Raw genomic sequence first — 27,667 nt, 5'->3', positions numbered from 1 at the left:
CTTTGCAATAACTTTTAGACCCCGTTCACACTGGGGCGACGCTACTTCCCGGGGCGACATGTGAAGTCTCGGTGCGCTGCTCGCACCGCGACCTCGGAGCGGCCGGCACGGACTTCATATCATTGAAGTCTATGCAGGTCACTCCGGGTCGCCCCAAAAAAGCTCCGGACCCTTTTTCTAAGTCGGAGCGACTTGTGTCGCTCCTATTAGAACGGGTCCACAGCTTCTCTATGGAAGGCAACCTGTAGGCGACCAGGTCGCCTGACAGGTCGCCCCAGTGTGAACGGGCTCTAAGGCAGATGACTAGTTTTGTACATGTAACCATGTGGGTGATGAGGTTACTTTAATGAAAGCTCCAATTTAATACAGGATATATCATGTTTTGACCCGTGTTAATTTATGAGTGGCTAAGCATAGGAAGCCATATTCAGATAAGTATATGGATATCTGGCAGTGAACGCCACAAGAGGATTTTGTGATAGTCCAAAGGCTGTGGGCTGAACAAGAGAATCCATCAATTTCACCATCCATGCTAAGCATCATGAATGGAAGAGTCTCCACTGCCGGTGTCATGTCGGAAAGTGCCTCCGACGGACTGACGTCACCGCAGCTGACTGCTCAGATCAGCTGTGCTGGCGGTGACGACCCTGACATGCGCAGTCCGTCGGATGCACTATCAGACGGTAGATGGAGAGCGGAGTCCGTTTAAATGCACTATCTGACGGTAGATAGAGAGCGGAGGAGGGGAGAGAATCTATTGTCAGACTCTGCCTCACTCTCTGCACTATGGGAACGGATTGGATTACAGTGCAGCCTATGCTTATGTGAGGAATGGCGGGAATATTTAATAATGGAGAACACAAAAACACAGCTCTGATCGGGACACATTAAAGGGGAACTCTGACCAAAGGGAGCACTCCGATGGGGACACTGATGTAAGGAGGCACTCCCCATCCGATCCGTCCCCATAGTGCAAAGAGCGAGGCAGAATCTGACAATAGATTCTCTCCCCTCTTCCGCTCTCTATCTACCGTCGGATAGTGCCTACGACGGACTGCGCATGTCAGTGTCGTCACCGCCAGCACAGCTGATCTGAGCAGTCAGCTGCGGTGACGTCAGTGCGTCGGAGGCACTATCCAACACGACACCGGCTATTGTGTCCAGGCCACCACTGTACTCAGTTGCCCTAATACCTGAGCAGTGACTGCATCTGTTTGGCTGATAAATTTCCACCTGGCTCAGTCAATTTTTATATCTGCTTTCTGTCAAGCCTGCTTTAACCAGTCTGTGGGGCCTTTTATCCAAAACTGATTTTAAGCCGGCCATAGATGGTCCAGAATGTTGGCCAGTTCAGCAGGGACTTGTTGATATTCGAACCATCTATAGGCAGACTGATTGTGCTAAAGTCGATCCATCAATTGACTTGGGAACAACCAGCATGTTGGATCTCTAGCATGTGACTATTGGCAGTGGCTATAGCCTCCAGCACTAAGGATCGTGTTCTCCATGCAGGGATGGCTCCCCTGGCAGCCCGTGCTTACTGTGTTGATTGGAGAATGTGATTTTTCTTTCCTGCAACCTGTGAATGCAGGAAAGAAAATAGTTTGAATCTTTAGCCTGCCTTATGATCTACATTTTAGAAAGGTATTAGTCAATGGAATTTAATTACTGATTTTTACAGATAAAATAAGGTTGAGTACAATACAAGTGTGTTTTCTCCATCCAATCCTATTTGTTACCTATGCTTCCTCCCTATGCCTCCCCCACAGCCACCTGTGCAGTCCCTTGCACGGGCAACAAACCTCCTTGTACTTGGATGTTGTACAGCAGTCGTGACTCCAAAGCAGAGAAACACATGCTTTTTTTTAAATTCTGATACATTTCCTCCCACTGACTATGCATGTATCATGTCCATATCGGAAAGGACGTAGGAAGGTGTTTTTCTTTATCAGTTGTTTTAAAACTGGTTGGTGCCGGCGAGTAGAGGAATTTGCTGCAGGCTGTCTTCGATATCATATATATTTAATGGTAAAGTAGAAGTTTGGACACTTTTGGTCAAATTACTTCTTTTGTAGACCAAGGGGAAAAATATTTAATGTATCTCCTGCGGGTAACAAACGTACACATGACACATCTGCATATTTTGGTGGATAGTATTTGAGCATTATGATTAGAGCGAGTAAAACCCAAAATGTACAAAGCTTTGTTAGTATTTTGTCAGTGCCTGGTAACAGCCTTTAAGCCTAGGGTTCATTCATGCTTTTTTAATTTTTATTTTTTTTCCTCTGGGTTAGTCAGCCTGTTGAAATAAATTGGCTGCTTTAATGCAGCATGCAGCGATTGTATATAGGCCCTAAACATTTGTTTTCCTTTAGTAAATGTTATGCTTGTTGACCTAGGGCAGTGATGGTGAACCTATGGCACAGCTGGCACGCAGGGCCCTCTCTGTGGGCACGCCAGCTATACTGCGAAGCTGATGCCTGGGCTCTCTAATCCTTCCTCCTCCCGCACAGCATTGGCGCTGTGACAGGGGGGGGGGGGGAGTAAGCGCGGACTGTCAGTATTTCCCCTCTCTCCCCCTTCTGTCAAGCAGCGCTGGACAGGGTCAGAGCGGCGCTTTCAGAGATCGCCGCCCGCTCTGATTCCTCCTGCCTCCCAATTGGCTGAAATAAATTGGCTGCTTTAATGCAGTGATTGTATATAGGCCCTAAACATTTGTTTTCCTTTAGTAAATGTTATGCTTGTTGACCTAAGGCAGTGATGGCGAACCTATGGCACGTAGGGCCCTCTCTGTAGGCACGCCAGCTATACTGCGAAGCTGATGCCTGGGCCCTCTAATCCTCCCTCCCCCCGCACAGCAGCTGCGCTGTGACAAGGGGGGGGAAGTGAGTGTGGACTGTCAGTATTTCCCCACTCTCCCCCTTCTGTCAAGCAGCGCTGGACAGGGTCAGAGCGGCGCTTTCAGAGATCGCCGCCCACTCTGATTCCTCCTGCCTCCCAATTGGCTGCAGCCAAGCACCAATGAGGAGGTTGAAAAGTGCACCATGGTACATTTAGTCCCGGAAGACTATGGGGAGAGAGAGATTGTGAGAGAGACTGGAGCAGCACACTGTGAGCCAGGGGACAGAGAGGCTGTGTGGATACCCCCCTGCATTGACGGGCCTTGCCATGGGTAACCGAGTGTGAGGACATCTGTTTGAAGTGTTGCTGTGTCCCTGGGATTGGTAAGAGGCCCTTGCAGCCATTATCTGTGGCTCTTATTGCAGTGTTGGCACTTTGAAAAAGGTTGGTTTTGTGTCGCAGTTTGGGCACTCAGACTCAAATTTTGCAATCACTGACCTAGGGTGACAACATTGCTCCTTTGTAGATAAAGTACAGTGAGCGTTGTCACCCATGACCAGAATAGCTGTAGGTACACCACTTTAAATGACGTGGCCAGCTTGTACTACATGTCCCATGCTTGTCACTCTGCGGCCATGGGTTTTGTCCTTCAGTGAAGCCTTCACTGTATGTAGAGGCATGCTGTGTGGGCCTGGGTTCACGTTACTGCAAACGGACATCACATGTGATAAGCACCGCGTTGCTGTGCAGATCGTTTGCACAATGCAAGTTCAGACATACAGTTTTTTTTTTTAAGTGTTCACACCCATGTGATCTGATTCCTGTCCAAATTCACAGTTCGCACTATGATCTGCGAACCAATCTGGGGGTGTCATTAACTTTTGACACCTGCAGAAGGCAGTGTGAACTGTCTATGGGGGAGATGCGATGCGGGAACACTAAAATCGTGCAGGTTCCCAGGCTAAAGACAACCGCAGGAGTGGGTGACTGTATCACTGCTGCTCCTTAAGTCTCCAACTTGGAAACCCCTGTCGCATTGTAAAAAGCTTTTATTCATGCACCCAGAAAACCTTGCAACCCTCCCCTGCCACTCAGCGTGTACAGAGAACTCCTCCACTGTGAAGAAAGACTTATTGGAGTATTGATTTCTTGGCTCCTCCCTACAGTTCTTATTGGTACCTCTGACCTTGCATCCCTTATCCTGCAGTCCTATGAGGTCTGAGAGGGAAACCAAGGGAGGAACCAATGAGTCGGCAACCCAGGACATTGATGCTCCCAGAAGTATGGGGGGGGGGGGAATGCCATAGTGTCAGGATCAACAGGTACAAGTAAAGGAAGAGAGGGCCTGTAATAAGAAAATACTAAAAGGGATGGGATAAGGTAGCAAAAACTTCAGGTTTTTCAGATGCAGTTTTTTTTAAGTCCTCTTGCATGTGCAGATTTTCAGTTACTGATGATATTTTGGCAATAAAACTAGCAGAATCGTAACTTGTTTTCTACAGATGTTTGGGATAAACCAAACCTTTACTACCACTTTAACACGACTGAGAAAAGTACTGAGGTGAAATGAAAGTCTGATTTGCAACTTTTTCTTACAGGTAGGATTATAATATAGCTTTATGTGTAGGTAAAATATCTCCTAACCGTGCACCGTTCAGGAGATGTTCCAATGAGTAGCAGAGAGTGATGTCACCTGCGCATGCTGCTTTTTAAAGGTGCACACTCCCATTACAGGTGGTCCCCCGGTTACAAACAAGATGGGGACTGCAGGTTTGTTGAGTCCCAATTTGTAAGTCAGAACAGAGATAAATTAAGTTTAGCTCCAGCCAAAAGAATAATTTATAGGGTTTTTTTTTTTTTGGATAGCATATGGAAGGGTTAACACCCCTGTACCATTTTTTGTTTTTCTGTCTGTACCCCTGTTCAGAAGATTTCTCCTCCCTTTCTGTCCCCTATGACAACTGGATTTTGAAAATTTTGGGTTGCTGTGGAAACAAGGATTAGTGATGAAGCTTCAGTGAAGACACCTTTTTCCAATGAGAACACTTACAGGGGTGAATTTCCCTTCCTAGGGGGAGATTTCTCCTCACTTCCTGCGGTCTCTCTCCGTTTGTAAGTAGGAGTCGTTTGTAAGTCGGATGTTTGTAACCCGGGGACCGACTGTACCGTCATACTTTGGGCCCTTTCACACGGGCTTGCAATCAAGTCTGCATATCAGTTGAACCTGATCAAAAGCTCCATGTACCTCTGGACAGGTGGATGGAAGCAGACTTGTGTCTGTTTACACCCACCTACCTTCGCGTCCATTCAGGTCCTTCACAGAAAAAAAATACTGCGTCCTTTTTCAGTTTCTGCAGACCTAAATGTAGGCTGGTGCGAGGGACCGGGGGAAGGCTGGTGCGAGGGACCGGGGGAAGGCTGGTGCGAGGGACCGGGGGAAGGCTGGTGCGAGGGACCGGGGGAAGGCTGGTGCGAGGGACCGGGGGAAGGCTGGTGCGAGGGACCGGGGGAAGGCTGGTGCGGGGGACCGGGGGAAGGCTGGTGCGAGGGATCGGGGGAAGGCTGGTGCGAGGGACCGGGGGAAGGCTGGTGCGAGGGACCGGGGGAAGGCTGGTGCGAGGGACCGGGGGGAGGCTGGTGCGAGGGACCGGGGGAAGGCTGGTGCGAGGGACCGGGGGGAGGCTGGTGCGAGGGACCGGGGGGAGGCTGGTGCGAGGGACCGGGGGGAGGCTGGTGCGAGGGACCGGGGGGAGGCTGGTGCGAGGGACCGGGGGGAGGCTGGTGCGAGGGACCGGGGGGAGGCTGGTGCGAGGGACCGGGGGGAGGCTGGTGCGAGGGACCGGGGGGAGGCTGGTGCGAGGGACCGGGGGAAGGCTGGTGCGAGGGACCGGGGGAAGGCTGGTGCGAGGGACCGGGGGAAGGCTGGTGCGAGGGACCGGGGGAAGGCTGGTGCGAGGGACCGGGGGGAGGCTGGTGCGAGGGACCGGGGGGAGGCTGGTGCGAGGGACCGGGGGAAGGCTGGTGCGAGGGACCGGGGGAAGGCTGGTGCGAGGGACCGGGGGAAGGCTGATGCGAACAGACATCTGAGTCCTTTTACATTAAGCTACCCATAGAGCTAATACATGTCTGCTTGACACAAATTGAAGGGGCACGAATGTAAAAAAACGGACATCAATCCCATTGGACTCCGATTCATAAGGGGGTCTACTCATGGATCCTCTGATCAGCACAGAAACCGCTCCATGTGAAAGTGCCCTTACGTAGGGAGTTGCCAGACCAGCATGTGAGTTGGGTGCCCTAATATTTACTAGCCGCATGCTTGTTCCACGTCCTTTTGTTTGGTCAGTAGTGAACCATGAATAAGGACAAAGTCTTGGAACTTGCGGCCTTCAAATTACGTCGGTATTTAACAGCTCCCCTACTGCTCTCCTATTGAAGTATTATGGGAAATGTACTGTGTAACAGACTTTGTTTTTCCTGCAGGCTGTTTTCTGTGTCTACAGCGTGAAAAGCAATAGACCGGATTTAGCTGTGTGTGTATGAAGCTGCACGAGTGCTGTCTAAGCAGCCTCTGGCCTCCCTAATCACAAATGTTTACAGCTGATAGCAGCATCCGTGTCCCAGCCATAGGGACAGGCCACTTCCTCTATCTCTCTCTCTTCCTTACAGTACAGGCTGCCTAGTCTTGGTATCTGTCTTGCGTACACTGGGCGTGTGGACTTTGTCTTTACAGTGTAGATATGAATTAAGTTACATCAGAGTTCAGCGTGCTAGGAGTCAAAAGAGCACCTCTTCACCGACTTGTTAGCCCTGTACTAGAATATATTGTCTGCTTGGAAAAAATTGTGTGTATTGAATGGTTAAGTGGAATTCTTCCCACAATGTCCACACAAACTGGCAGCTTGGAAATCAGTGACGGAGACCCTGTCAGAGTAGTCACCCTTGAATGTGGATTGCAGTCATCACATGCTTTTGCTTTAAAGGAGAAGTTCACCTTTTTAAAAAAAAAAAAAATTTTACATGTTTATTTTTTGGGAGCCCGCAGAGTATTGCACTCGTAATCAGTAGATCATGGGTGCAATGTTAAGGTCCTGCAGACTCTGCTTGTACCTCATATGGACAGGCAATTACCTAGCATAGAAATATCAATGGACTATGAGGCGTTCGCCAGTGCCCCTTGCAGCTCATTGAAAACTACAAGCAGTCATCCGAAATGGCTGATGGTAGTTGTAGGCATTTATTCACAGGAAACTAAATGATGCATCCTCTGTTTTCAAATAACAGCAGTGGTGGGGAGAAGATCCCTGGCCTGCTGTCACATGGAGGGAGGAGAGACTGCAGATGCTGGAACACGTTACACCCTAAAAACAGGTGGAACATGTTCGTGTTCCAAAGGTGAACTTATCCTTTAAGGTTTTGGAACGGCCATCTGGATACCATCAAGCATTTACCATCCCTTCATGTCTTCAAACCAATCCGTGTTAGTCGGTTCACACTAATCCGACTCAAAGTCGCCCCGACTTCGGGTGACTTTGAAGTCGCCCCTGCAGCGTGGCTTGCAAACGACTTCTCATAATGGAAGTCAATGCAAGTCGCTCCGACTTTGCCAAAAAAATAATGCAGGAACCTTTTTCTAAATCGGAGCGACTTGAGTCGCACTGATTACAACGGTTCCATTGCACAGCATTGGGAGCTACTTGTCAGGCGACCAAGTCGTCTGACAAGTCGGATTAGTGTGAACCGGCTCTAAAGGTTTTGTGTGTGTTTTTTTTTTTTTTTTTTTTTTTGTTTTTGTTTTTCGTTTGGTTTTTTGATGGATTTAATTTGCAGAATCTTTCACAATCGTGATCTACTATATATAATACATGTATTGCTTTCAGTTCCTTCTGACGTCCAACTCTGGGGAACTAAAAAAAAAAAAGTATTGGGTGAGGAGAAACCACTTACCTTACCTATGCTCCTCTTGCAAATTACGCTCTCCCATGCTCTGTTGGTAGACTGTCCCTCGGCATCACATCCAATGCAAGGGTATAGACCCTGCTTTGGTCTTGATGTCAGGACCCCACACTGCTTAAGTGAGAAGCACCCGTGGGGAAGATCAGGTAAGTAAACCTTACCCTCCTCCCACACAGGATCAAAACAATTAATTGGCCTTTAGAGTGCATATTGTAGGGAGTTGGCAAAGCAAACCAATCGCTAAACACTAGGACAGTGATGGCGAACCTTGGCACCCCAGATGTTTTGGAACTATATTTCCCATGATGCTCATGCACTCTGCAGTGTACTTGAGCATCATGGGAAATGTAGTTCCAAAACATCTGGGGTGTCAAGGTTCACCATCACTGCACTAGGAGGAAGACTGCTACACAAAGTTTACGTATCCCATTTCATGCGGTGATAACGGTGCTTTATACATTACCCATAATAAGGCTTTACATTCTTGCAAAGGCTTTGCTGGTAAACACTTGTTGAATGTTTTTTCCCCGGTTATGTTCTGCTGGTGTTGATGCAAGCTTGCTTTCAGAAGCTTTTTCCTTCATTATTACGGCCTGATCAGTATTACTAAGAAAATCTGCTGCCCTTTGTGTGTCAAAAAGCCAGAAACTGGATTAGCAGATGTCTATTCAGTGCAGATCTCTGGGGGGCAATGAGCTGATAACACAAGTGGAAGGTAAGCTTCCTGAAGGAGTTCTGTACTCAAACACCCCCCTTTTTGTTGAGATGGCAAAAATCTATTTCTTTTTTTTTTTTTTTGGTCGCAGTTTTTTAGAAAATTGTGAAATAAGTGCAAAGGGTTGAAACGTGATTGAGTGCCAAGTAAATAATATACCAGGTAAATAAATGGTGTATCAAAATAAATAGTGATACTTTATATATGTTTTATTATAAATATAAAGTGCACAAGTGACTTGAGGTCTGAGAAATAACCAGTTTCTCTTGACCCCAGAATAATGTGCAATGATAAAGTGCTAGTGCAATAAATCCACAAAGAAAATTAGAGAGACAGTGAATTTTATTCCAAAGAAACAAATGTTATACAGTGTGATTACACCAGTGATAACTTGTGCTATGTAACTTATAAATTTTATAGTGACATAAATCAAATCAATAGATGTGGAAAAAACTCTTCTTGAAAAAGAGTATTTGTGCAAACAAAAATTCCAATAGGAAGACAACCCAAATGAAGGAAATTCCAAATGAGTGAAAAAACTTTGGTTGCATCCACCAGTGTGGCCACTACGTGTCGCACCCTATATACAACCTGCTTTTTGTAGCTTCCGTGGAATAGGGAAAGTAATGCCCAGGGGTTCCTCCGGTAGAATAAACGTTTTGCAAGCTTTCTAATTCCTCAAATAGAAAGGGAACCCCATGGTGTTGTATACAATGCAATCGAGAATATTGAAGGTAGTAACTCACAGGTTAGGCTGTCCGCGATCAGTAGTTTAGCCGGGAAGCTTCCACGGCCCTGGCTCCAAGTGCCGGAAGTGACGTAATAGACTCCATCCTACGCGTTTCGTCAGAGGACAATTAGAAAATTGTGCCTACTGATTTAAAATGGAAAGGTTAACTTCAATAAAGTATAAGCAATAATGTATACATGTTTATGTTCTGTTGACCTTTTAGTTAAAGTGGAGTTTTCTTTGATGTAGAATACAATGCACGGCCCTCTGTTCCTGGGCTCAAGCTTTTTAATATTTGTTTGGGAGCCTCGGTATTCATGAGCACCTCCATTTTCTTAGGTGGAGGTGGGAGGAAGGGTTATTTCCTCTTCTTGCTTCAAGGCCTGGTCTGGTAACGAGCACTGCTCTCTGGTTTTTGACCTGTCTAGATAAATTCCGTGACTTCCAGGTAAATAACTTATTATCCAATATCAGTTGGTCATCCATCGGTGAGGAAATTATACCAAACTCATAATTTTCCTCAGGGGCACCTGTGATGGTTTCAGCAATGGCTGGCATCAAAAGTATTCAGTGGTGTTGGCGAAGTTCTGCACATACCGCTGGATAATTATATTGTGGAAATGTTTTTTGATCTATTTTTTTTTGTTTGCTTACACATTATTCTTCATCATTTTCAGATATTATTACAATAAAAGGATCCTGCATAAAACAAAGGGGAAGAGGTTCACCTATAAATTCAACTTCAACAAACTGGTCATGCCCAATTATCCTTTCATCAACATCAGACCAAATGGTAAACCTGCACATTCTTGTCAAAAAACATTTTAATGCAATTTCTCAATTTCCTTGTTTCATATTTTTATTGTTTTTTATTATTTCTCTATGGTTACTCATATTAAGAAATGTTATTTGATTATAAATACTTAAAGTATTGTCAAATGGTGTACAATGGGAATCGTATGAACAAATTACTAGTAGGTACACAGATATGGGAATGCAGTAAGATGTAGAAGAGGAGATAAATATGTTGATTGTGATGAATGAAAGCTGTTGGTAAGTCATGAATTATGAAAATCTACACTTCATTTAGGATTTGCAGTTGTCCTTCCTTATTATTTTACCTAGGAAGCCCTAGTCTGTATCCTACATAATTTACGTAGTTGAGCAATGTACTTCTCTTCTTCTGTAAAAGTGTTAAGTCTGGAGGAATTTCCCTTCTTCAATTCTGTGTATATGAACTTTTTTCTCAGAAGGAGATAGGGATTTTTGATTCTGGGTAAAGTCGTCTTTTAGTGGTTTGTGATAAAGCAGTTATGGGGTAAAATGTGTCATAAGTCTGGTCTGAGACGAGTCCAGGTGAGGCTTTGGTGGTATTTGCCTATTTTGTGGACTTCCTATTGGCATGCAAACATTTTTGCTTGAGGCATGCACACATGTCTGAGTACTTGTAGAAAGGTAGTGTGTTTTTTGGAGTTTTTTCTTTTTCCCTTTTTTATATGGGCACAGTACAAAGGAAATGATTTGTAAGAGGAGGCATTCCAGGTTTCAATTCTGTTCAAACACCAACTATAAAAGGTGGCACAAAGGAAATCCTTATTTACTGTTGCAGCTAAAATTCATAGGATCTGACTTTTACCTGGGCTGTGAGCTCAGTATCAATGCACTGTCAGTGTTTTTAGATTGGTGCTTGACCCGGTGAATAAACAAGCCACCCTATAGGATGCTGCCACCTAAGACCACTTTAAAAACTCACCAGACCACTTAACTATCTTCCCATAACATCTGCACACTTAATGTATAATGAGGGGAAAAAGTATTTGATCCCCTGCTAATTTTCTACCTTTGCCCACTGACAGAACTTAACCAGTCTAACTTTAATGGTAGGTTTATTTTAACAGTGAGAGACAGAATAACATAAAAATCCAGAAAAACGCATTTCAAAAAAGTTAAAAATTGATTTGCATTTTGAGTTAAAGAAGTATTTGATCCCCTATCAATCAGCAAGATTTCTGGCTCCGGAGGGTCTTCTATACAGGTAATGAGCTGAGATTAGGAGCACTCTCTTAAATGAGTGCTCCTAATCTCAGCTTGTTGTATAAAAGACACCTGTCCACAGAAGCAATCAGATTCCAATCTCTCCACAATGGCCAAGACCAAAGAGCTGTCTAAGGACATCAGGGACAAGATTGTAGACCTACACTAGGTTGGCATAAGCTACAAGACCTTCGCCACGTAGCTTGGTGGGAGGGTGAAAACAGTTGGTGTGATTTTTCGCAAATGGAAGAAACACACAATACTGTCAGTCTCACTCGGTCGCGGGCTGCATGCAAGATCTCATCTCGTGGAGTTTCAATGATCGAGAGAACAGTGAGGAATCGGCCCAGAACTACACGGGAGAATCTTGTCGATCTCAAGGCAGCTGGGACCATGGTCACCAAGAACACAATTGGTAACACTACACCATGAAGGAATCAACTCCTGCAGTGCAGCAAGGTCCCTCTGCTCAAGAAAGCACATGTGCAGGCTGTCTGAATCCTTCACATGTTCATTAGCAAAGTTCAGAGGAGAACTGGGTGAAAGTGTTTTGGGCAGATGAGACCAAAATCGAGCTCTTTGACATCAACTCAACTCGCCGTATTTGGAGGAGGAATGCTGCCTTAGACCCCGAGAACACCATCCCCGCCATCAAACATGGAGGTGGAAACATTATGCTTTTGGGGGTGTTATTCTGCTAAGGGGACAGGGCAACTTCACCTCATCAAGGGATGATGGACTAGGTTATGTACTGTCAAATCTTGGATGAGCACCTCCTTCCCTCAGCCCGGGCATTGAAAATGGGTCGTGGATGGGTATTCCAGCATGACAATGACCCAAAACATATGAACAAGGCAACAAAGGAGTGGCTCAAGAAGAAGCACATTAAGTTCCCGGAGTGGCCTTGCCAGTCCCCAGACCTTTATCCCATAGAAAAATATGTGGAGTGAGCTGAAGGTTCGAGTTGCCAAACGTCAATCTTGAAACCTCAATGACTTGGGAGTGGGACAAAACCCCTCTTGAGATGTGTGCAAACCTGGTGGCCACCTACAAGAAACATCTGACCTGTGATTGCCAACCAGGGGATTAAATACTTATTTTACTCATTAAAATGCAAATAAATGTATAACTTTGAAATGCGTTTTTTCTGGATTTTTTGTTGCTGTTTAAATGTTAAAAAAAATCCTACCATTTAAATATAGACTGATCATTTCTTTGTCAGTGGGCAAACGTACAAAATCAACAGGGATCATCAAATAATTTTCCCTTTCACTCCATAAATCATAACTAGTGGGTTATTTCCGCCTCCAGGAGTAGGACTAGGCAGAACAAACACCTGGCTACGCCCATGGGCCGTCCTTAGCTGGTATATAACCCCCCCCCCCCCTCTGCTCAAGGTAATCAGTTTTAATCTGTCTAGTCAGGAGTAAGGACTTAGGCCCCCGGCTGGGATCTCTGGTCCTAGCTAATTTATTATTCCTTACATATTTTTTGTTTTCTCTTGGGAGATCTACAATCAACTGCCGGGCTGGGCGAGGAGCTGAATAATCTAGAGCCAGTGCTTCAAGCATTTCCCCCCCCCCCCCCCCCCCCCCCCCAAGCCTAGCCAGCGAGCGTGTGCAGACCGCAGCTATGCGCTAGGTCAGCCTCGACATATCCCCAAGAACAGAAGCTGGCCGGCAAGGTGCAAAGTCCCGCAGGGTCGCCTACAACTGGCCTTGGGTCTGAGTCGCAGCGGTCCCTTGGCCGACAGCTCCCCTATCTGTGGCGAGGAGTCTGTCTGGGGCGTTATCCGCACCATAGGAGGGTAAGAACAGTCACCTTCTCCCTTTTTGGTCGGCTTTCTTTTGGGGTGGATGCGGTTAACCTCCAGGGACGGTCGGACCTGCCTGCATGTTTCTTCTTCCCATCCTTCAATCCTTTATAGAGCTGGGCTTCCCCCACTCCTATTCACCCCTGTCTGGACCTAGTCTAGGGGGTCCTAGGACAGAGAATGCAGCAGAGACCACTGAGGTCTCTCCCGCTATCCCCACTCCAAGAGTCCTGGGATAGTGTGTGTCCTGCCCTGGTAGTCTGGAGAGTTCCCAGTGTAGGAGACCCCTAGGTGCATGCCCTGCTGTTTGCAGTTTGGGTATAGGGCAGGGGGTCCCAGTTCAGAGACCGGTGTAAAGTGCACAGCAGAGTCTCGCCTAAATGTGTCTCCTACCTTCAGTGTGGTCCTGTTGCAGAGGGTGCAGGACAGATCCCTGCAGCATGCTTCAGTCTTTGTAGTTGATGGTGGCCATTTTCCCTTAGTCTGGCTGGTTTCTGGTTGAAGGCCTTGTTTGTGTAGCCGGATGATGTCACGGGGGCCATTTTCCCTTAGTCTTGGAGATGCTGGAGACAACTGAAGTCTCATGGGGGATTCTGAAGCTCCTGTCAGTTTCGCTCCTGTCAGTTTCCCTCCCTCTTTAGTGGTGCCTAAAGATAATTTTTGTACTTCGGGTCCCATTGCCTCCCCTTCTGAACCCCAGCTTCCCATGGTTGCACTGACAGTGGTCCTGCAGTCCTTAGTGTCCTGAGTGGAAGTGGCGTGTGGGCAAAGGCCCAGGAGGAAGCATCCCCTGCTCAGGCTGTCTTCATCGGATTCTGAGCCTGATGCCATCCGTCCAGGGGGATTTAATCCCACCCCCTGATCCATCCGATAGTGAGGATGATTCCTCCATGGTCGCAGCATGCAAATGAAAAAGCGCTAGGCGCACTTATCACTGCAATGCATGTGACTTTAAAAATAGAGGTTGCGGCTGATGTATCGTTTGGTACGCACAAGTCTCATCATACTCCAAAGGTGTTTCCCTGTAAGGAATGGGAATAACCAAAATGACCCTTTGTGGTCCCCAAACGTCTTGCAAAGACCCCCCTTTTTGAGGGGTCCCATTTAAAAAAATGTGGGCTTGGCCACCAGTGTTGGACCCTCCTTTTTCCAGGTTAAATAAAGCAACTGTGATCCCAGTAGAGGAATTGGGGGAATCCCTGTCCTTTTAAGGACCCGGCTGACAAAAGCTGAGGCTATGGCTGGTTCAGCATTGCGGCCAGTCTTTGCCTCAGCCCTGGTGTCTCAGACCCTAACCGAATGGGTCTAGCTTTTATGCCGGGGGGGGGGGGGCTAGCAGGTCCCCCACTGCTTATGTTGATTTAGCGGACCAGTTGGTCCATGGGCTGCAGTTTATTTTTGATGCAGCTTTGGATACAGATCCTGTCCAGATTCTGTTTCAGCGGTGGTGATTAGGCGCGTGCTGTGGTTTAAGAATCGGTCCACAGACCAAGCCTCTAAAAAAAAAAAAAAAAAAAAAATCTCATTGATCTGCCCTTTCAAGGCGATTGCTTGTTTGGGGCTATCTTGGATGACATCATTAGGGGAACATGGGAGGAAAAGAGTACCTTCCTGCCACAGTAAAGGGAAGGAGCCTCGCCACAGACGGGGGCCCTCTTTCTCAGCCCATAGAAAAGTCTTTCATGCTTCTGGAACAGAGAAAAAGGGAAATGGATCTTTTAAATCTTCCCTGGGATATTCCAAGCAACATTGGTCTGGTAAACCTAGAGCTAGCTTCCCCGGACCAGCAGACAAGACTCCTTCAGCATGAGCATCTGCCCTCACCCATTGTTGGGGTGGGGGGACATCTTTGCTGGTTTCTGGCCCCTTGGACTTTGGTGACCATTAAGGAGAAAATTTTCATTTTGGGGGTACCCTCAAAGGGGGACAAAGCTTGTCCTTTCAGTTTTTTTTTTTTTTGTTTTTTTTTTGTTTAGGTACGGAGTCTCATTTTGAGGATTTAATTCCTGAAAAGGTTCAGGTGATTTCTGAACTACCTAAGGTCCCCCCTATCTCTGTCCAGAGAATTGATTTACCTAGGTCGGATTCGATTTCTGACCAGGGTGGTCCTTCCTCTGCACAAACTTAAGGGACCACAGGGTGTAAATCGCCGGCTGCTGTCAGAGTTCTCCCTCCCACTTTGCATACAGGTTCTGTGTCTGGTGGTATCCACCTTTAAGACCGTTCTGTTTGCACAGTCTTGCATGCAGCTCCTTTGGTATCGTTCTGTGTGGAGCAAAAACCTGCTAAAGTTCATCACAGGGCCCTCTGATAGATGCCTCAGGGGTTTTCTGATAGACGCTGCAGGCGTCCAAGGGCCATGGTAAGGCCAGTATCCTCCTCAGCTAAGGCTTCTTCTGCAGTTCCTGCGAGGATCTTCCAATCATCCTGGTGGCTGTAAACATCCCATGGGGGCTTCCTCTCAGAAGACCAGTTGTCCCAAGGGCTGATCTACCATCCTGCTTTAGTTATTGGTTTTAATTGCTTGGCTATTGAAAGCCAGGTACTGAGGGATGGAGGTCTTTCTGTATTAGTGATCCCTACTATGGTGAATGCTATAGTCTTCTTCGAGCAAGATATACCATCGTACGTAGAAAGCGTACATTTCTTGGTGTGAGTTAATTGGTGCTCATCCTCGATCTTTTTCTGTGGTTCGGATCTTAACCTTTCTTCAACAGGGCGTTGATTAGAAGTTGGCCTTAAGTACCATCAAGGACCAGGTGTCTGCCTTGGCAATCTTCTTTCAGCGACCCCTAGCCATGCACTTTTTTAGTTCGTACCTTCATTCAGGGAGTTAGACATGTGGGCCTATCTGTACGGTCTCTTTTGCCGCCATGGGATTTAAATTTGGTGCTTTCAGTTCCCCAGAAACCTCCATCTGAGAATATTCGGGAGATTCCCGTGCATACGTTATCCCAGAAGTTGACCTTCTTGGTGGCTATTACCTTGGCCCGCAGGGTATCGGAATTGGTGGCATTATCCTGTCGCAGTCCCTATTTAGTGGTCCATAGGGGTAAAGTGGTTCTTCGTCCCTGTCCATCATTCCTACCCAAATTTTGTCTAGGACTTCCACTTGAATAAGGATATTGTGTTGCCTTCCTTGTGTCCCAAGTCGGCTCATCCCAAGGAATTTGCTTTGCATACCTTGGATGTGGTTCATGCGATTCGGGTGTATCTGGCAGCTACTGAGTTCTTTTGGCGGTCAGACTCACTTTTTGTGGTCACGGCCGGGCCAAGGATCTGACAGTGACTCAGGCTTATTCCTTAAAAGGTCAGGTTCCACCTTTCAAGGCGCGTTCTACTCGGGCGCTAAGTGCTTCTTGGGCCTTCCGTCATCGGGCTTCAATATCGCAAGTTTGCAAGGTGGCCACTTGGTCGTCTGTGCATACCTTCACGAAATTCTATAAGGTAGATACTTTGGCATCTGCGGATGCTTCTTTTGGCCTCAAAGTTTTGCAGGCTGCTGTTTAAGAGGCTTACATTTTTAGAGGGGTGTTTAAAGAAAAAAATATATATTTTTCAGAAGGGGCATCTGTGACCCCGAATAAAGGCTCCTGTGTCCTGGTTAGCGGCTTTTATGGGTTATTTTTCCCACCCCCTCATTTTCCTTTTTGGCACTGCTTTTGGACGTCTCCCTAGTTATGATTTATGGAGAGCTGTGTCCGTCGAACGAAAGAATGGCATTTTTGTACTTTCCGTAAAATCCATTTCTGAGTTTGCTGGACACAGCACCCACCCCTCTATATAGTTCTGATACTTCTAATACTGCTTGCTACTACACTGATTACTTAGAGCAGAGAGGGGGGTTATATACCAGCTTAGGACGGCCCATGGGCGTAGCCAGGTGTTTTGTTCTGCCTAGTCCTGCCCCTGGAGGAGGCAATATAACCCACTAGTTATTTATGGAGCGATGTCAGTCGAACTCAGAAATGGATTTTATGCTAAGTACAAAAATCCATTTTTATTTACACCCCCCCCCCCCCCCCTCACTGTAGTCATCCAAGAAACCCAGAAATTGTTACTGGCCTGCCATCTTGAATATGATGTGAGAGAAGTGAGCTGTCATGCATGGCACTCTGTATTCCTTTTTGCTACTTCCTCAGCTGCTATATAAAATGTTATACAGGGATGGCAGAGGTGCAGACCCTGCACAGACAGGGATCAAGACGCTCCCGGAGGAGGAGAGGGCTGTGATGTCCTATGAGGGAGGGCTGTATGTTGGGGGACTGGTGCTTTCTAGAGTGTCAATTCTCTAGACCAGGGATTCCCAAACTACGGCCCTGCAGCTGTTGCAGAACTACACTTCCCATGAGGCATTGTAAAGCTCTGACATTCACATACATGACTAGGCATGATGGGAATTGTAGTTCCTGAAAAACTGGTGGACCGTAGTTTGGGAATCCCTGCTCTAGCATACTGGTCTCCAAACTGTGGCCCTTATGCGGCCCTAGGAGGGCTATTCCTCCCACTGACACCAGCATTGGGCACTTTTTCTCCCAACAGTACCAATGATGGGACACTTATCATCCTAATTACCACAGGTACTGTCATTTTCTTACTACCACTGGTAACCAAGCCTGAGGCATTGTTTTTAACACCAATGAGGCAGGCTGTCTATTACCCCCAATGGCCACAGTCCAGTTCCTCTTAAAGTCTGAAGGACAGTCTAGCACTTAAGGTTTGGAGACCCCTGCTTTAGCATATTCAGAGACTCGTTTGAAAGTCAATAAAATGTTTTATGGAAAAGAAAAAGCGCTGCGTAGAAGCATTTTAAAATCCTTTACCTGCCTGTCCTCCAGCGGTTGAGACTTGTGTTGACATGCCCCCCTGCATAGCTTTTTGGAAAGATCAATGTATTGTTACACTGCCGCCTGCTGAAATGGCCCCCCACATTATGCAGCTGAGAGAGTATGTGATCACATAAAATAAAGGTAATTTTTTTTCGTAAATGACAGCAAAGGGTATATTTAGTCATCGTCAACACTTTATACCAGATTATGTAGCATTCTGTAGCAGAATTTTTGTGACTTATCTTGAAAACATCTATACCAATTGGTCAGTGGTCTCTGTTCAAGTGCAGTCTAGAGGTCCCCAGCAAGCCGATGCGTTTCGCACTAAGGCTTCCTCAGGGCCAGAGAGACCAGAAATACGCATGAAAGCATATTGTAATATCAATACACAATGTCAATCAATTATATTGCATAAAGCAAACCACATCATATATTGTAAATTATACTAACCCCCACCAAGTCAAAGGCAGGGCAAACCAATGTCCCTAGGGCAGGTGTCGGGACTCAGTATAGCAGAGGCAGTTAAAGCATTGGCTGGATCCACGATGAACCCACCATAGCGACTCTGGAGTACTGGTAACCTGATAATAGGTCATTCAATAAGGCAATGGGGTAATCGTCCAGAGGAACTTATCCTTTTAAAGGTATGTTGTTTATAAAGACCTAATATGAACAAACAGATGAGGGGCAGAATAGGGTAGGGTTCGTTATCGGCACTTATGCTAAGGGGGGAATAGATTGTCTATTGGTAGTTGCTTATGTTTTTTCTCAATGCATATTTCCTTGAACTGTACACTGAACTACCCACCTGGCTTTTAATTTTTGCAGGCTTTCTTGTTTGCTATGAGTAAGCATTTTTGTCAGGATGCCCATTCTTTTCAGCATTTTTTTTTGTACTGATGACCCTTTTTGTCTTACAGGTGCTGTTCCTCAGAGTGCTCCGCCAGTTCCTTCAGCCTCCTCCCACTTTCACTTTTCTTCTTTGGACTCCCCTAATGAAGATGCCCACGTCAGTCGTTTCTCTGGGAGCTCCACAGCACAGTCCAGCCGTGAATCCTTGAATGATATTGGTGATCGCAAACAGATGCCTTCAGAACCTGAAGACTTGCACTCAGAATGGCGCCGCAACGCAGACCTGATGTCCTCGCGCAACACACTTGGCCATGGCACCCATGGCCTCCAGAAGCATAAATCTGATCTCATGCTTCCAGTATTCCCAATGCCTGGAATGTATTCAGATTCCCACAGTCCCTTTGCTATCTCTCCTCTTCCAGGACGTGGAGGCTTACTTAATATGCCCATCTCCCCGGCCTTGTCTTTGACTCCAACAGTCTTTTCATACAGTCCCTCTCCTGGACTGAGCCCAGCGTTTCAGAGTGGCAGCTGCTTTAACTTCAACCCTGAAGAGATGAAACACTACCTGCAGGCTCAGGCTTGCTCCGTATTGAACTACCACCTAAGTCCACGGACTATACCAAGAATGCCCAGCTTCATGATGCCACCACCTCAACGCCCTTATCCTCCTGAAGAGCACCCAGCATTCCCTATTAAGCTGCAGCCTCCTCCAATGGGACGGAAGAATCGGGAGCAGCCCCAAACTCCAGAGGCTATGAGGCCTCTTCCTCCACCAGCTCCCCTACCACCTGTGAAGGTGGAGCCAGTGTCCGACGAGGAGGAGGAGGTCATCTCTGAGGAGGAAGCAGAATTTTCAGACAAAGAAGATTTTGAGAGTGATGAAGAGAAACCATCTCCAATACCAGGTTTTGAGGACAGGCATACTTTTATCAAACCCGCTGCTCCTTCCTGGCCAAATTTCCCCACCGTTTCACCTCAAGTTACCTACCCTAAGGAGGGTACAGAACAACCGGCTGAGACTGGAGACAAGGCAGTTAAGGACATTTATACGAATACTGTTGTGGTAGAAAAAAAGGAGGACTCTTTGCCCCCCAAATTTCGCCTTAAACGCCTCTGGAATGGGGAGCGACAAGCAGAGGGCATTGAGGAACGAGAGTGCCGAAAAGTCAGCTGCATCATCAGTGGCTTGCGTGTTACTGACCTTCCAACTGAAACAAAGGCCGTAGCTGCCACTGACTCCTAGTACTGGAACGTGTATTTTATATAAATATATCTATTTTTTTATTTTGTAATCTCAATGTAGCATTGCTGCAGAAAGGTTGAGGTTAAAGGTTGGTTTGTATTAATTCCTGGACTTCGCTGACATTGCAGGTGATGCTTTATGTATATCTTTTTTTTTTTTTTTTTTTTTTTGTTTTAGTTTTCAAGGGGAAAGATTTCCCACTTTGGGTGGGAGGGGGTAGGTTTAAATTCGACAACCCATATCTGTATTTGCCCGCTAGATGGGAAAAGGAAAAATACTTTTACATTTGGTTTGTTGTGGTGAATACTTTGCTCATTAATTATTATAACTTTTAGGAGTATCCAATTTTTAGAGTGTAGTCATTTTGCACTCATATATTTTTTATTTATTTTTTGTTTTATATACAGGATTTAGGGTTTCGAACACTCCCTTGGTTTTTTTAATGTACTTTTACATTTGAACCTTTTTTTCCTTTCTCCCCCTTCGTTTATGAGGAGGTTTATTTGGTGTAAACCTGACACTACAACATAGCTTGTAGGGGCTCCAGAACAGGGTGGTATTTACCACAAATTCAGTCTATGTTCCCCCTGTAATGTCATGAGCACATTTTTTTTTTTTTTATCATGTTGCAAAGTTTAAAACAGCAGTACTTGACTAACTTCTCAGATGATTGTACTACCTCTTGTTCAGCTGGGCCATTTCGGAATGGGGGTAAAGTTGTGTTGTGCTTTCCTAGCATTTTTTTTGATGTTGTCTCAGTTTTAAAGGCTCTTCTCAAGTTGTGATTCATTACAAAGGAACTTCAGGATGTGTAACTTGTGGTTTGGTGACCTACAGGAAGCAGACTCGAGAGAATGCAGGAAGTTCGAGGGATGTCAAGCAAAGACTCTAAGTTGCTGGTCATAGTCACTTTGTCTGCTGCCTTTAGCAGAAGTCGGCTTGCGTTTCAATGCTTGGAACATTCCTGATCATAAATCCCAACCAAAAACCAAAGCTTTAAATATTAAAATCTTCTAAGCAGGTGATATAGGTAGCATATCTAGTTGTGTACTTCAAGGATCTCATTGTAGGCATATTTGCCAAGTGATTACCTTAACCACTTGACCTCCAAAGATTTTACACCCCCCCCCCCCCCTTGTGACCAGGGCATTTTTTGCTATTCAGCACTGCGCTACCTTAACTGGTAATTATGCAGTCCTGCAACGCTGTACACAAGTGAAATTTATCATTTCTTTTCACACAAGTGGCTCTTTCTTTTGGTGGTATTTGATCACCACTGGGTTATATTGTATAAAGAAGACTGAAAATTCAAAAATACGATCTTTTCTATTTTCTGTAATAAACCGCAGCCAATCAAAAAAAGAATTTCTTCATAAATTTTGGTCAAAATTAATTCTGTTACATGTCTTGGTAAACAAAAAACCCCAATCAGTATATATTGATTGGTTTGTGTGAAAATTATAGCTTCTACAAATGTATGTATGTACACAGCTATAGAGGCTATACTTTTAATGGCGGTGATCAGCCACTTAGTGTGACTTATAGGGTGGCAGGCAATATTGCACCACAGACACTGGCTGGGAGGGACACTGACATCACTAGTGACACTAATACAGTGGTAATATTGTACACCAACGCTGTACTAATGGTACTAGCTGGGAAGGGGCTAACATCTAGGGGCAATCCAAGGGTTTACCTGTGTGCCTAACAAGTGTAATATGTGCTGGTTTTGTTTTTTTTTCCCTGCTTTTAAGGGAGAAGAAACAGAAAGATCAGTTCACAGAATTGTGTGTTTTTGGACACAGCTGATCAGCTGACTTCAGCCAAGATCATTGGCTAAAATCAGCTGCCAAACTCGTGCTGTGTCCAGTCACAGCACAGGTCGGCAGGGGGCTTCCCAAACCTGGAAGTCGTCGGTGATGTACGTACAGGTAACGTTGTCCAGCCTTCCGCAATCCCGCAGGAAAACTGTGGGCAGCAAGCGGTTGAACTCATTTAAACTCCCCTTCCTTTCCAGCACATGGTACTAACCAAGCTGCGCTTCCTTTCTGCTTCCTCCTATGAACTGGCTATTTGCCATGCCCAAACAGCGTCGCATGGGGGAATTGATGCATCAAAGTTGCACTCTGAAGTCTCCCAACTTCGAAATCGTACAACTTCGAAATCGTACAAGTGTGACTGGAGCCTTACTTGCTTTTCAATCAAGGCACCCTTTAAAATCCTGCACAATCTAAATGGAAAAACTAAACCAATAGCTTTGCCTAACGCAACGATATCCACCCACGTAGGACACCCAACGTATTTATTCTTCTAAAGCAAATATACCTTTGTACGCTGGTACTGACTAGTATTCCAGCGTTTCTCTTCCTCCGTTTTCCATCCCTCACTCACGTAATGTGACCCCAGTGGTGACAGGGAAGGGTAAACAAGGGGTGTCTGTGCCCCTGCCCAGTGTCCTCCCATATCAACCTGTGATGTCATTGGTTGTTAGGCCAGTGGCTGGAAGGCTGTAATGGTGCACAATGAAAACCTGTGGCTTTGTATATCTAAAAAGGCAGTCTTGAGCCTCCTGCTGGCTTGTATACAATCTTTTTGGGCAATTTCTAGAAATTTTACCTGAAGAAACCAGAAGACACCTGGGGGTGAGCAAGGCTGCTCTAATGAATCCATAATTTTAAAGGACAAACCTAAATAAAGCTGTACATTAAACTACATAGGTTAAAATATGGAACTTCTAAAACTCAAAATGGTCACCAATAATCAAATATGTAACTAACTTATAGTTTAGCACTTACCCCCCACTACTAAGCACTTCTACCTAGTGAAATGCTGTGTGTGCTTTTCAACTTGGAAAAGCAAATCAACAGCATATAAATGTATCTGAATCTTTTAGATTCAGGTTGTGTGCTAGATTGCTAGCTTTGTAGTATAAGAAGGCATAAAGGATGGACTGATGTCTTTTTTCAACCTCACAAACTATGTAACTATAAAGTAAATGTAGCACCTAACTGTGTTCATAGTCGTCTCAAATTTTTTTTGGAATTAGTGATTTTAAGGACAAAATAAAATCTGGTATACTTACCTGCTCTGTGTAATGGTTTTGCACAGAGCAGCCCCAATCCTCTTCTCAGGTCCCCAGCTGGCACTTCCTTCTTCCAAGTGCCCCCATAGCTTGCTTGCTCAGGAGCCCAGCTTTGTGTGAATATGGCTCAGCCCTGCCCCGCCCCCTGCTCCCTTTCTCAGTTTTTTTTTTTTTTTTTTTTTTTTTTTTTTTCCAACCCCCTGGGTCTGAGAAAGTGGGGTACCCCTTTCCCTTTACAAACTCAAAGTTGCCATTGATGTTTGTCATAGTGTCCTAGGTCCATTTTATCCAGGATGACTGCATCATTTAAAGGTTATTTACACTATGCAAGTGCACCATGCTGTCTCTCCATTTTGTTCTTAGTAACGGTCTGCTTTTAAAGTATACCTGTGCTGAGCTATGGTGGCTGCCATTGCTGGCCTTTCCTTCTGAAGATGCTAGTTGTCAGGCTTTTGTACTGATCCTAGCAAGCTCAGTACTTTTGAGTTGCTGACCCAAAACAAACATGCAGATGAGGACAACTGCTTACTGCATTCTTCAGCTGGGTTTGTGATTTTAGAACTGATTTTTCAATTTAAATATATTTAATAGAAGTTTATCAGAAATAGGTGTTGCTGTTAACCTTTTTTGTAGGATGTTGGCTTGGCCACACTATATCTTAAAGTGGAACTATGGCCAAAGTAAAAGCTGACCTACGTGGTGCAGTCAGTAGCATTAACACATAGTTACATAGGTTGAAAAAGACACGAGTCCATCTCGTTCAACCAAAAAAAAAACAGTATTGAAAACCCAACCATACAATCCCGTATACACAATCCTATACTCGCAGTTGATCCAGAGGAAGGCGAAAAATACCCAAGGAATGCATGAGGCATAAAGAACATAAGGAACAAACTATTCAGAGAAAGGGAATACAAAAATGACACGTGGCCACTCACTAAAACTAGAGGAAAGGCGGTTTAACCTTAAAATACGTAAGGGGTTCTTCACTGTAAGAGCAAGGATGTGGAATTCTCCTCCACAAGCAGTGGTATCAGTGGGGAGCATCGATAGTTTCAAAAACTATTAGATGGGCACCTTAAAGACCGGAACATACAGGGGTATACAATGTACGGTTATCAACAAACACATGCACACATCATAGGTTGAACTGGATGGACTGATGTCTTTTTTTCAACCTCACAAACTATGTAACTATGATCCAATTTGCTACAGCAGGGGAACAAAATTCCTTCCTGATCCCCCGAGAGGCAATCAGATATTCCCTGGATCAACTTTAACTAAAAAATTTTTTAGTATATGTACACCCAGGAAAGAATCCAGGCCTTTTTTCGAAAGCAATCTAGTGAGGTAGCCAGAACCACCTCTGGAGGGAGTCTATTCCATATTTTCACAGCTCTTACGGTGGAGAAACCTTTCCGTATTAGGAGACTAAATCTGTTTTCCTCTAGATGTAAAGAGTTCCTCCTTGTCCTCTGTTGACATTAAAGTGAACAATACAACACCAAGTTCACTATATGGACCCCTTATGTATTTATACATGTTGATCATATGCCTAATCTCCTCTTCTCAAGAGAGAACACAGCAGACTGTTTTTTCTAAATTCAAACCCCACTTTACCTTTAACTTTCTTACCTTGTAAACTGGCCAGTAAGCATTTTTTTTTTTTTTTTTTTTTTTTACAACTTCCTTTAACAACCCAAGCTATCAAGCAAAAGTGGAGTTGTCCAGTGTCGGAGTCATTGTTAGTCACCAATATAAAGTCCTAAGTCTACTAGTCCAGCTAACACCACATTTTCCTTACACTGCTGCTCTCGAAGGGTAGTTATGTTGCTCCTCTATAGAAGCAGTGAATGTAGACACCCTTACACAAGAGGTGCATTACTGGCTGATCACCAGGTGAAAACCAAGAAATAAAAGGTGGGGGGGGGGGGGGAGCAGTCAGGCCATCCAATGATTGGTAATCTACAATATATTAATTTTTGTTTTGGGGTTTAGTTGCACCTTCAGGCATGTTTTCGGAGTGTAGATGCTGTCCCTCTGTAAGGGCGCTGTACAGTGCTGGGGTTCACCAGCCGATGTGATAACACTTGTAGCTACTGGCCCGATAAAGCCCAGGAACTGCGGGAGTTCAGTGCCAATAGGGTCGTCCTCCTCCTAAAACTGGAAATAATTTTAATTAAAAAAAAAAAACTCCTTTTTTATCTTTGCTTAATCTGGGTGTGAAATTCGCCTAAAACTTTTCAGCTTTTTTGTCCTTTAAAGATCAGTGAACACAAAAAGAAATGGGACACCTTCCCTCTGGGTCTGTCAGTATCTTTAGCATCTTCAATTCCCCAGAGTGATTTCAGTTTCCTACTGTCATATCCAAGAATGCGGTCTAACTCGTTGCCCAGGCTGTAAACGCCTTATGGCAATCTCTGCATGTACAGTGAATCTTCGTTTCTTGCAAACTGAAGTTTTCCTGTGGATGTGACTTTGATCTTTGAGTCATAAGTTCAGATTTGAGTCTGTTCCTGCAACCTGTTAACCCTGTGGATTTGTTTTTTTTCTTTTTTCTTTTTTTGTTTTATGTGAAACTTAGAAATTCTGACCAAATGAAAACCTTGAAACCACTGAAACCTTGCGCATTCACCAAATAAATAAGAAAGCCTCGTTGGTGATGAGGTTTTTGCTTTTTAACATAATGGGAAAACGCACATCTAGGAAGCGGAGTTTAAACTTTGTGCACTAGCCCTGTGGTGTCTGTACTTTATTTTTTATCTCTTTGATTTCTGTCTGGAAAGCACAGTAGTGCCCCGGTGTATGAAACCGCCGGTGCTGCTTCTATGGATAGCTCAGTCAAGATGATTCGGTTCAGTTATGCTAGTCTGTAAGTAGTGGCTTGGCAATCTAAACAGTTTTTTCTGGTCGATGGCCTTCCACTTAAAAAATTGTATGGGTTGTCCTCCTTGGGTGGGATTTTTCAGGGCAGAAAAACAAAATCCTTTAAAATTTTACAAATTTTATTACATAAATTGCAAAATACAGTCATAAAAACGAATGCTTGTTGGTACAACCATATTCTATATAACTGGTTACCAGAGGTAACCCGGTGACTAAAACAGGCAGGAACAAACCCAACGCGTTTCCAGAATTTTAGGGGTTCAATCTTTGTCAGGGGTACCAGACTACCTTTTGTATTAAGTCAATTGGAGTTCCAAGCAGGGAACCACATACTTAAAAACAAAATTGCTGATTCTTGGCTGCACACCACGCAATTGGAGGAACAGCCTCCGGAATCGGACACCAGTGACCGGTAAATTCCTGGCCCACAAGGGGTACAAAAAGAGGGACCCGCACCACCTCCACAAGGGGTACAAAAAGAGGGACCCGAACCACCTCCAAAGCCTCTGAAGTGAGAATAGATCTAAGGCTGGATTTGCCACGGTATCAGAGTATAAAATTGGTGCAGCCTCTACTCCGTAGCGCTGGTGTTCATCTCCATGGTCAAGTTGAGACTGATGGCCTTCCGTTTGATCCAATTACGCTGACATCGAGCAAGAACCCCCTCGTCTTAGATATACAACAGTGCACCCCTCTTCTCCTTCATGGACACATTCATCTATGTACTACTTTGTGGTGCATGGACCATGCTTTCATACCCTTTTGGCAATCTTAATTTTTTTCTAAAAATCTCTATGAATAGTTGTCACGTAGTAATATAATTTTTACAAGAACCTAGTTAGGATGAACGACACAAGCCCAAGTTTAATCATCCTTCAAATACAGAACCCTTTACCCACAGGTGATCCAGAGGAAAGCAAAAAAATGAAGTATGGTTACATTTGCTCCAACGGGGGAAAAAAACCCAGATCCCCGTCAGATTTTAATTGAATCATGGATGGATTCCTTGAATCGGTGGTCACCAAAGTGTAGCCCGGGGGCCAGATGAGGCCCTTTGCTTGCTTTTTATCCAGTTCTTGGGGTGTGATTTCATCCACTTACACTGACAAAGGGCCACACAGTTCCTCCCAATGGCACCCAACAATGGAGCCCAATGATGCCATTGATATGGTACAGTTCCTTCCAATAACACCAACAAGAGAGCCCAATGAAGCCACGATGGGCAGTTCCTCTCACGAACATCAAAGATGGGGCATGGTTTACTCCCACTGATGTTGGGACATTTTCTACTCCTGATGGCCACGGTCCGGCCCCCCAAAAGTCTAAAGCATAGTAAACTTGGCCCTTTGTTTAGAAAGTTTGGAGACCCCTGCCGTGGATCATGGCTGGATTTCATGAATTGTTTCAATGGTTCATGGATTGGTTTCATGGATGGATTTCATGAATTGTTTCAATGGATCATGGATTGGTTTCATGGATGGATTTCATGAATTGTCAATGGATCATGGATTGGTTCCGTGGATCATGGATGGATTTCATGAATTGTTTCAATTATTAATCATGGATTGGTTCCGTGGATCATGGATGAATTTCATGAATTGTTTCAATGGATCATGGATTGGTTCCGTGGATCATGGATATCTGTGTTAATAGCCTGCCCATTTTGGGAATTTTGCAAATTTT

General features: G+C 45.0%; 1 protein-coding gene across 1 annotated transcript in view; it reads left to right on the top strand.

The window, feature by feature from the left end:
- Positions 1-20,168, top strand: part of LOC309569952 (ETS translocation variant 3-like) — a 67,318-nt gene extending 47,150 nt beyond the window's left edge. Inside the window, exons 4-5 of the mRNA XM_082275945.1 lie at positions 9,920-10,035; positions 18,839-20,168. Of these exons, the coding sequence (XP_082132071.1) occupies positions 9,920-10,035; positions 18,839-20,016 (1,294 nt within the window). The 3' untranslated portion in view covers positions 20,017-20,168. The remainder of the gene's footprint in view (positions 1-9,919; positions 10,036-18,838) is intronic.
- Positions 20,169-27,667: the final 7,499 nt, after the last annotated feature.

Source organism: Pelophylax lessonae (assembly GCF_965119305.1).
Source record: "Pelophylax lessonae genome assembly, chromosome: 13".
In the NCBI taxonomy this organism is placed as follows: Eukaryota; Metazoa; Chordata; class Amphibia; order Anura; family Ranidae; genus Pelophylax; species Pelophylax lessonae.
This window is presented reverse-complemented; position numbering and strand designations above follow the sequence as displayed.